Source organism: Hydra viridissima, unplaced genomic scaffold (genome assembly GCF_058129835.1).
Source record: "Hydra viridissima isolate aposymbiotic clone 2 unplaced genomic scaffold, HvirCarnegie_v1 scaffold_2, whole genome shotgun sequence".
Classification (NCBI taxonomy): Eukaryota; Metazoa; Cnidaria; class Hydrozoa; order Anthoathecata; family Hydridae; genus Hydra; species Hydra viridissima.
In genome coordinates, this window is record NW_028324301.1 from 10,251,640 (window position 1) to 10,263,018 (window position 11,379).

Below are 11,379 nucleotides of genomic sequence, written 5' to 3' on the forward strand. Positions count from 1 at the left end.
AGAATTTTTCAAGTAATTGTGCTGACCACTCACCAGTTTTATTTTAGCTGTTATTTATCTCGTGTTTGAATTGAGGTTTGAATTGTTAATTGAAAAGAAAAAGTCCTTCAACTATTGGTTCAGCTGTAAAAAACTTTTTTAGTTGTTTTTGATTGTAAAGTTGTGCTGATTCTGTCCAAAGCCTATTTTTCCCGATGGAAGTGCTCCTGGAGATCCGTAAAAGTATTTCTTGTATCCTAATCTAGGAGAGTTGCTTGAGAGCAATGCTCAGTTATATCTATTTAAGCAAACGAATTTTCATTTCCAACTTCATGTTTTAATAGGAAATATACTTTCTTGATGAGTAGCTGATGAAAAAGTTTGCCGCTAAATATTAGGCCGAACATAAACGTAAAAAAATCATTTTTGTTTAATTGTAATTAACTAATTGTATAGGTTCTTATACGTAACTAGCTATATAATTTCTGTGCAAAAACTCAGTGGGTGATGTGACGAGTGCGCTGATGACGAGTTGGTGACGTATCGAGTGTATGGCGGGTGAGCAGGTAGTGCGAATGGTGTATGGGTGCTTAGAGTAAATTTTGGGTGTGTATGCACCATAAAAGACTTGGTATCCATTTGCTCTATAGAACGGTATCTTGTAGTTGTCTTGTGGTTGTCTTGTGGTTGTCTTGTGGTTGTCTTGTGGTTGTCTTGTGGTTGTCTTGTGGTTGTCTTGTGGTTGTCTTTAGAGCTCATAATCCGGGAACAGTCTTAATTATCTTGATAATTCCTTTCGGTTTTCAGGAACAGATTTGTTAATCATAACCCGTATTCCATATAATTTAAACGACTTTGATACGTTTCTTTTTAACATTTAAATAAAAAACATATAACAAACCTCATTTCGTCACTTCTATTCGCCTTTAAAACATATTCATCACAAAAATCAAAGGTTAACCTGTTAGTTTTCCCTTTTGCAAAGCGCATTGAAACTAATCTTGTTTTACCTGTTTGATTGTCCGTAACTGTTCTAAAGTTGTCAGATGACCTGATTTATTATTGTATTGTCTTCATTTCGTTGGTTTTGTGTAAATCCAGTGACACGTTATTTCTTGATCAATGGTGCGTTGAACGATCTTTTTTTTGCTCTTGAATTAAGTAACCCAATAATGGCAGCAAGGAAGCACAACAAAATGTGGGGTTTGAATTTGGTGCTAGTTTTTACTTTTGCAATTGTTCAATTATCGGAAGGAAATTATCTATCTACACCTGTAATGATTTGGAGAAATAGCAGGAGGTATATAAAATTGATAAATGCTTGAAATTCACATATTCTGTGATAAAATATAGTATTTAAAAATAGGTGTATTTTAATTTATTATGTAAGTGATGTAATTAAAAAGATGCATATTCGAAAAAAAAGTGCTATCTAATCAGTTTTATACCTTTAGTGTTTTTGATATAAGATTTTATTTCTTATTATTATCTAGTAAAAAAATCATTACCTAAATGAGAGAAAAATTAATTCTATAAACATCAACTAAAAAGGTAGTAATTAAGTAGTTACTAAATTTATCTGTTTATGTTCTCCAACTTCTGTTATACTTTTGTTAAGTAATTATTCTTGTATGCTTAAATAGTTTGTTGTAAAAAATTTCTTAGTTCTCCCTCAAGCATTTTACAAAATTAAGTTAACTAGCTGCATGATTAAGTCATGCCAGTTAAGTTTAGATTATTAGTCAAAGTTTTCTTAAGTTACTTTTAAAGCTTCACTAAACAAGAATTTAAAAATGTTAAGTATATGTAAAATCAAATATAAAAAAGTGATATATATGTTGTATGTTAAATTAAAGATTGTATTTGTTATAAAGAATGCTACTTTTTTTTTTGTTTTTTTTGTTTTTGTTTTTTAAGAATTAATATTTTGAGATCTTTTGATAAATTATCATTAATATATCTTCATGCATATACACTATTCAAAATTTAAGTCTCTATTAACAGTATTATTATTTTTTACATTTCCTAATTTTAAAAAACTTCTTTAATTCATGATAAATTTCTTTTTTGGTATTTTTAAAAAATCTTAAATGGATTTCTGAACAAATTCCTAATGTTTAAATATCCTTAATTTTCAAACCACGATGAATTGGACAATTTGAGAAATTTGCTTGTCTCAGTCTATATAGATATTTGGTTAAAAAAAGTTTAAGATCCGTTTCTAAGGGTAACATTTTTCAAAATTTTTTGATGATTTTACATGAAATGACCTGATACTTATTCTTCTAGTAATATTAAATAATTGTATTTAACAATGGTATTTGACCAAACAACAGGTACTGAAAATATGTTAATTGTTACAAATTATTATCTAACTTTAAACGCCAAGCTTGGGATTCTTGTATATATGAATGTGTACTTTTATACATACATTTATTACGTTTATTAATACAAGAAACAAAAGTTCTTTGTATTTAACCAGTAGTTATCAGTACTCTGTCATTACTTATATTGAAACTCTTTTTCGTGGCAAATCTCACTTAATTGATGAAAAATATCTTTAAACAGTTTAAAATCTGGACACTTATCACATTAATGAACCATGTATTGTTTGTAACACATTGTTGTTTGACCTAAAAGAAAATCAATCATACTCAATGAACATGGTGTCCTGTTTCAAAATTAAAACATTTCTCAAAACTTATAACTTTATTTTCTCCATGTAAAAAGATGACAGTTATTTATACATTAATTTTTACCTCAGTTGTAAGTTACATTTTATTAATGCAAGTGGTTATTCTGCAATTTCTTTTTATGAAGTTATCAAAACTATTTAAGAAGACTTCTATAAAAAAAAAAAGTATGTGAAAAAAAAGGACAACATTTAGATATTTCTATTTAAGCTCTCTAATGAATTTATGATACAATTTTAAATTCAAAGGTATCTGTTTATTTTTGAAATGTTCTAAGTTTCATAGGTATTCTTGTATCCAAATCTATTATGAAACAAATTCTCAGGCTTCTTTTGCACACTAAACAGAGACCAAGGACAAAACAGTTGTTAAAAGTAGCAGAATTTAATTGTGTAAAGCAGATTTGAATCAAGATATTCGTATTCTTAAAACTGAAACTTTGGAACTAATATATATTTATATCTTTAAAAACTTAAAGATTAATATTGGAACCGTTTGGAGTTGAAAGTTTAAGGAGATTCATATTTTATTTCAATTTTCTAGTGTTGTAACAATCTGCAAAACTTAAGAAAAGATTGCCTTGTATGCTTGCTATGGAATATCCCTACTATAAGTTACTTCTTAGTTAAAGTGAAATAATTTTTTTTTGCCTATAATTCATTTATCATGAATGATTTTTTTTTTGAAAATTGTAGTTTTCAAGTTGTTGTTGTGTTTTATTCTTTCTTTTACTAAAAAAGAAAATGTTGTAATTTTTTGGTTTTTACTTATGGATAAGCAATCTCTTTTTTCAGATTTACAAATTTTTTATATTTTCAAGGTTTGGTGCTGACAATGTTTTAGCCGGACATTCATTTAAAGCATCAGATGTATTTGAAAAATATGTTCAACCAGAATTGAAAGAACTGAACATTGTTTTAGTGTTTGTACAAGATGAAGTAAGTCTTAATAAAAGTTAATCTTTTTAAAAAAGTTAAATATTTTCATAACTTAATGTGCTTTATTGAGGCTGTAATAAACTAATTATAGATAAATGGCTATTTCATTTTTCTTAAAAGAAACCGTTTCAATCGGTTTTCATTATTTCTGTTAAAAGAATATGTACCTTTTAATAAATGAAAAAAATGTTTTAAGCCTAATAACTGGGCGTCATCTAAGAACATAGCAAAAGTAAATACCTTTTCTCTGTCAAAGCTTAAATGGCAGCTTCTATAAACCACTAGACTCATTTTAAGAAGATTTCTACTGGTCTAACTTAGGTTTCTTTATCAGATTACATTTTTTGAACTTTTATCCATCACAGATCTCTTTTGTAATTGACTTTCTTTTAAATTTTAGCTGAGTATGGATGATTTTACAAAGTATCCTGAATCATTTAACTACTTAAAGTATGCTATTGAACACTTTAGTCCACTTTTATTGCCCTCTGTATCTCAGGATAAGCAAGGTGTTGATAAACTAATTCAAAATTATGCAGGTCAAAATTTAGAAGAGGTTTTCTCTTCTGATCTATCAGATTGGAAGTTTGACTTACAATCCAAAACACTTGTCTATATATTTCATTTGGAGCCGGTTAATGGAGCTGAGTCAAAGAAAGAAGTATTTTCTCAAAACAACAATCATATTAAAAAGATTATTAGTGCCGTTGAAGAAGCCAAAAAGCATTATACAGTTGTTTTTACCTCACAACACCCATCACAGGTATATTTTATAAAAATTGTTGTGAGAATAATTCGTCCTACAGCAATTATTATTGGTTTTCTTTTTATAAACTTTGTAATCTAGAAATTAAAAAAAAAAAAAATGATTGTTACTTTTTTTTTTCTTTTTTGCTTGCATTAAAGTCTTTTTTAATATATTGCAGTCAAAAACCATTTTCAATTTTCATGTCATCCCTTTTCAAATTTACTATAAACTTAAATTTATAGTTATGTTGTTATAACAAGCTAATCAAATTAATTGAAAGGCAAAAGACTTTAAAATACAAAATGGAGACATTTAACAACAGTCATAAAAAGTTTAAAAACTAACAAGTTCAAAATGAATATTTTTAATTGAAAACTCTGCTCAAGTCAAAACTTTTTTTGACTTGAGCAGAGTTATAAGGTGTATAGTTATATATGGTTATTGAATTTGTAGCAGCAGTTTGTATAAAATGTCAATTTTTCAAATTCACCTAAGTATTTCAATTGGTCATTTAAGGTTCTGATTTAATTCTGATTATAAATCCTGCTCAGGTTTCTATTTGGTTAACAAATTTGTTTAGCTTTTCATTCATTGCAAAATTGGTTAAAAAGTGCTATTCATAATTTACTGTTTAATTGTTTAGTATGTTTTAAAAAACAAAATCATAAGCTTCTATATTGTGTTTAGTTCATTTCAAATGTTTTGAACATGGAACAGACATCAGGATCTTCTATTAGTTCTCGTCACTTGTTAGGTCTAGATTCAGCCAATGGATCTGTTCAAACTATTACTAATGGCACCTTGTTCAATAATACTTGCGTGTATCTGTATGCTTCAAGCATAAAGTTTGGCCCACCAACTAATCTTACTGAATTTATTACATCAAATTGGAGTGTTAGTGGTTTATGCTTCAATGGTACTAATAACAGGTAGGTTATTGTAAGTTTGTTTTTCATTATCTAAAATGTTTTATATTTTTCACAGTACTCTGTATTTTATTTTAGTAATAAAAAGTTTAATTAGTTTTTAGAAAAGAATGTTATCTTTTGAATAAGTAATCAATTTTGAATTATTTTTTTGGCTACATATAGCTTTAATAATGATTAAAACTTTAGGCACTTAAGATTTGCAATATATTCTTTAAAAGTGAAATAAGTAAAAATGAGAATTTCTTAAAAGTTCTGTTTGTATTTTACTAAGCAAAAAAAATTAAATATTTACATACATATACATGGTTTAACTTAATCTTTAAAGTTAAAATAAGTAACCAATAAAAAGAAAAAGGGCTGCTCATTTAGCCCTTTTTCTAATGGAACTGAAAAGCTTTTGACAGTATTTGATTGATAAGCTGTTAAATGGCTCTTCCAAAACTCCAAACAAAGAGATTTGAGTAATACATAAGATTTGGTCAGTTTTCACTCCAGTACTGTCCTTAGATTTTCAATTGGTCAAATCAGGCAATTAAACAGGTCACTGGAGCACCCAATTTTTTTTCTTTAAACTAACCAGTTACTGTTTTCACTTTGTAATATGAGGCATTGTCTTGCTGGAGCATCCATTTAGGGTCTTTGAAAAAAAATGTGCTCATTTGGAATTAAACACTTCTCAAGTATCTCTATATATTTATATTGATCTATTCATATAGAAAGGTTAGGCCCAGGGCCTACTAAGTCTCCTTAATTGCTGTGTAGGAGTGTGACTATAAAAAGTTTAATTATGGTGTTTTAGGACAATAACTCTTTACTGATTATGCTATAATTTGGTTAATCACTAAATACTATTCCTTTTAGCTCATTTGTCGTTTTTGAGTTCTCTATGCAAATGTTGAATTGTTTTATTCCATCTGTTAGTTTTAGAATTTTCTGGTAGCAATTAGAAGCATAGCTTTTAGTCAAATAATCCTCTCTTTATTGTCTGTCTTGATAATATTTTTTTTACATCTTTAATGGTTTTTTTTTTGTTTTTTTTAAATATTAATAAAAAAAAAAATCCATCATACTTAATTTTGTTTTTTTATCTTCTATTCAATATGTTTTAGTTGATATGCAACAAAATTATTGAAAAAGGAAAAAATATTGCAATTTGAATCTTAAGAGTGCTAATCTTTTGATATGCATCATGTATAACACTCCAGCACTGTTTTGCAATTTATGTAAAAGACTGTATAAAAATCTTCACTCTTTAATCATGAGAATTTTGCTGATTTTTTGTGTGTCTTTTTAGTATTATCTTGGAGACCAAGAAGAATGGGGACAGTTTTAAAATGGAGTAAGTTAATGTCTAAAATTATATTCTTCTGATTTTTAAGATAGAACTGCTTGTTGATTTTCATTTACAACTTGTAACTTTTATAATAGCATTTCATAACTTTTAAAAGCATTTAGTAGAAATTGTACACATCATAATCAGATGACCATTATAGTAAAGGTAAGCATAGCTACTGCTATTGCAGTTGTAGCAGTTGTACAGGACTCCAGAATCCATAAGCAAGAAATTTTTAAAATGTGACCCACATGTTAAAAAAAAGTTAAAGAACAAAGATTTAAGTTAATACTTTATTTAAAAATTCATAAGTTTACTTTAGAAAATAAATTAAATTTCATACTTCTTTGTCATACTCATACTCTGCCAGGGTTTTAAACTTTCAATTGACTAGGTATGTTTATGATGGAAACCTTATTTTAACTGTACTTTTATGTCACCAACATATATGATAACAACTTATTGTCTAAACTGTAAAGCTATTTCCTTGTCGATCATTTCCTTTTATGTGAAATGAAAATCATAATGTCAATATAGTGAATCTGACCAATTATGCAGTGATTGAAGACAATTTGAGATCTTAAGACAATTTGAAATCATTTGTTATATCACTCACATAGAATCAGCAAGCTCCTTTTGAGTCTGACATGAATTTTGGTTCAAAAACACCTCCAACTCAACAATTTGAAACTTTACTGGCCTCCCTTTGTGATTATTTTCCCCATTTGCTTCACACAGTAATTGATATCCATAAACTCCACCTTTCAAATTAACTCAAAAAAGCTTCCTGCAAATTGTTTAGGCACAAAGAAAGTATGTTGTTTATATTTCAACTACATGATACATGCTGATTTTTAGCAGGAGATGATGGCGCTTTAACATGAATATAGTTACAAGATGGTCCAATGTGACTTAATGCTAATTCATCTTTTGTAAATCCCTCAAAACTCATTTGTACCTCCAATATTTAAATCATTTAATGATTTTAAGATGTGTATTTCCTTTCTAGAATTCAATTTGGCTTTGAAGACCAGTCATTGTATTGGACATGTTTGAATATAACAGTTGATGCTACAATTAATGGAACTTCCAATACTACTATATTTCCTTGTGCTTATTCTTACTTCGCAAACGATTCATATTACCCTGTTCGTGCACCTATTCAGTTTTCATACACATGTACAGACATAAAGTTCATAAGTCCAGATTTCATATTAGCAATTGCTGATTTGCAGGTTAGGTCATAGCAGTTTTTACAAAATATGTTTAATTATTCTATAAAGTTTATCTTTAAAGTTGGTTTTAAAAATGAACTTTTGGTTTTGTGATGTTTGTAATTTACATGATTTTTTTTTTTCTTTTACTTGCACTAATCTGAATTCTAAGTTTTCTCATAGTAAAAAGAGCACATACTGTAATTTGATTTCGTTTAAACTTTTGAATAAGTCAGTTACAAATCTATGCAAATGGGTGTTACAACATATAGTATTTAAATTCTCAATTAGCAGCAAAAAATGAGTTTTTAAGTTCTCTATAGAAAATACAATAAATAGTTAAATAGTTTTTAATTGGCTATTATGAATGCTAATTTACATTCATTAACACAATATAAACCTTTTTTATTTTAGTTGGAACCTGGGATGAGCAGCATTCATTTTTTTTCTACTGATTATAGTTGCACAGGTTTCTTCACGCTTGAAATCCTTACTGGACTTATGACTATTTTTGTCATGATTCTTGGACTTATTGTTGGAATAGGAATGATTTCTGCGATTCAAACGCAGGATCGTTTTGACGATCCAAAAGGTAAAACCATATCAGTACCGCTGACAGAGTAGAGATGTAAATGTTCTTGTTAGGAGGTTTATGCGGCCTAAAACTTGCTGTTTCAAATGATTTTCTTAATACTTTTATACGTTGAAATTTTTATTCTAAAAAAATATTGCGCACTTGTCTAGAAAATAAAACCAAAAAAAAAATTGTTTTTGAAAATCTTTAATTTATTAACAATATTTAAAAGAAATTTTGTTTTAAATATTTTTTTAATGCTGTTCTTTGTTATATACATACTGGCTGCTAGGACGCCTAAAAATTAACATAATAGTTTTATCTTCATACCGGCCCATAAGGTATTATCAGAGATAGAAAGTATAACGGAGTAAATCTTTATTATGAAGTTATATTCTGCTAAGGGTGAAACGATTTTTTTCTCATATTTCATCAAAAGCTTAATTTTTTTTTTTGTTGAATATTTTGTAATACCTTTGAGTTAATTTACTTTATGTATGGTAATTAGTTTTGAAATACACAAAGTTCTCTCCACTTTTAAAGAGTGTGATCTATATTTGAAGGAAATTTTTCGATACTCAACCAACTGTAATCAGCATCAATTGTAAAAATTTTTATTTTAATTGTCAAAATCTTTTTATTCAAAAAACAATAACTTTTTTTTTTGGACAGTAATGAGGCACATTTATTGGTAAGTTGAAAATTACAAATATAAGTAAAACCTAATCCTTGTTAAAAAAAACTTTTGTGACGTCAGTCAGTGCAAACAATTTAAACCATTGGCTGGGTTAATTGTAATTATAATTCATCCCATTCATCAAATATGTCTTGGCTGTTTTTATATATTTGTAAAAAATTACCAAGGAGTTGTAAGAGCTGTTTTTATTCAGATATTTGTTAGGGTTGGTTTTATGTTTGTTTTACCTTCAGAGTGTGAACGTTTGTTTTATCAAATGGTGTTCACTAATGGCTTGTGTAATGATAAACTTGTTGACTCCCAATACCTGAGATTAGCATAAAGCTTTAACAATCAAATCTTGATGCAAATAATAATAATATGCTATCTCTTGATATGAAATATGTTTATAAATAAAATTCACTGGTCCTTCTCTTTTTTAATAATAAATTTTCCAAGTATATATCTCAAATATACTCTTTCAATGCTTTACAAAAACAAATAGTAAAGCGCAACCAAGTTCTATTCAAAATATCCTCACTAAAATCTTTGGAACTCAATCCTATGTCTATCTTTGTTGTAACTACTCCCAACATAAGTTCCCTCTTAAAGTTTGCATCCTTAAAACCTTCTCTTTTAAAATATGAAGGCAAAATATTAAAATATTCTCAACCCTTTCTTATGAACTTGTGTTTATAATATCATTGTTTTCCTTCCTCACAAAAGTGAAGATAAAAGTTTATTCTGGTACTGAATGAGTATTTAAATAACTCAGCGTTTTTCATACGATACAACTTGTTTAAGAAATATACTTCTTATTTACTTGTGTAACCATAAGAAATTATATACGTTTTTTTATTAGAGTTAAAACCAAAAGAGAACCTTTATATAAGAAAGCAAACTGCCCAGTAAAAAGCCTAAGCTTTATTTTAAAAACAAAATGCTGAACGGTTTTACTGAACTCAAGCGTACGAGAACAAAATGGAAAACAGCGCAAATGCAATAAAAGTATGAAAATAATCAGTGATGGAAACACTACTGGGGAGCTGCTATTTAAAGGCTTATCGCTATTCCACAAGATAAAGAAGAGGCTTCTTGTAACAGCTCTAGCAAAAATAAAAATGTTGCCAGAACTGAAATCTTTTTTAAAACTGAAGAAGAAAATGCATCGGATGGTTTTTTAGTTCAAATGGTAGCGAAGAATGGTTAGGTTTTTATACTAATAGATTTAAAACAGAAGAAAAACGAAATTTCTAGATGGTCAACATCAATTTAATCAATAGAAATGGATTGCAATACTAAAATTAACTTGATTAATCAATTAACAATACTGATCAAGTCAACGTAGAGGACCATTTTCATGAAAGCGATATAACACGAAATTATAAATGAGCCTAAAACAATTTGAGGCTCTTTGTTGTTAAAGGATTTCGTACATTTAAAAATAACATCTTTTTTAGAACTTACTCCTAAAACACTGACTTAAGTTATAATTTTTGCACATTTTCATAAATGTTATTTTGTAAATTCTCTTTATCGGCAAATAAAAGATAAACAAAACATTTACTCTTTAAAAAAAGCTACTCTAAAAAATATTTACTGCTTTAACCTCGACAAAATTTGCAGTTAAAAGTTTACGTTGCGAAGATTCAATTTTTTAAAAACCAGATATTACGCTAAAGTTCATTTGACATGAGGTTGCATAAAAAGCATCGCTAAACATTACACTAAAAACTGCGCTAAAATGCTGAGTTTATGAAAGGCTCACGAAATTTTTAGACATTAGATTTTTTGCACCACTTGTATACGAGATTTAGCCAACTAAATATAATATTTGCAATACAAATAATGGTTAAGTTGAACATTTTGGTGATCAATACACGAATATTGACGTAGCAAATTTATCCAACAAAGACATCGTAGAGTTGTTATAAAAATTCCTGTTCAGAGCAGCCTCTAACAAAGCAGGAAAAATTGCACAAAAATTTCATTACCTACCCCCTCACTCTTCCTCCCCTCCCACCATAGTATGGGCGCAAAAATGAGTTTTATCCGAAAATTTATTTTAAGAAAAATCACTATTCTTGAATAAGAAAATATTAATCTGCGCAAAAATAGTTGTTTTTCGAATAATTAGTTTACAAAAGAATAATAGTTTTTCGAATAAAAGCCTTTAGAATGTTTTCGATGCTTTTGTGGTATATTTCGCGAACTAAAAAAAATTTCGACGCTTTTCGATGCTTTCGTGGTAATTTTGCGAAGTAAAAAAAGTCCTAATTAAAAATAATTATTAAT

The 11,379-nt window shown here is 28.0% G+C and overlaps 1 protein-coding gene across 1 annotated transcript; it reads left to right on the forward strand.

Annotated features, from left to right (window-relative positions):
* Window positions 1–1,052: 1,052 nt before the first annotated feature.
* Window positions 1,053–8,950, forward strand: LOC145182765 (V-type proton ATPase subunit S1-like). Its single transcript, XM_090078524.1, has 7 exons — window positions 1,053–1,279; window positions 3,493–3,610; window positions 4,011–4,373; window positions 5,046–5,287; window positions 6,582–6,626; window positions 7,630–7,855; window positions 8,249–8,950. The coding sequence occupies exons 1-7, from the start codon at window positions 1,152–1,154 to the stop codon at window positions 8,456–8,458; spliced, it is 1,332 nt and encodes a 443-aa protein (XP_089934650.1). The 5' UTR covers window positions 1,053–1,151; the 3' UTR covers window positions 8,459–8,950.
* Window positions 8,951–11,379: the final 2,429 nt, after the last annotated feature.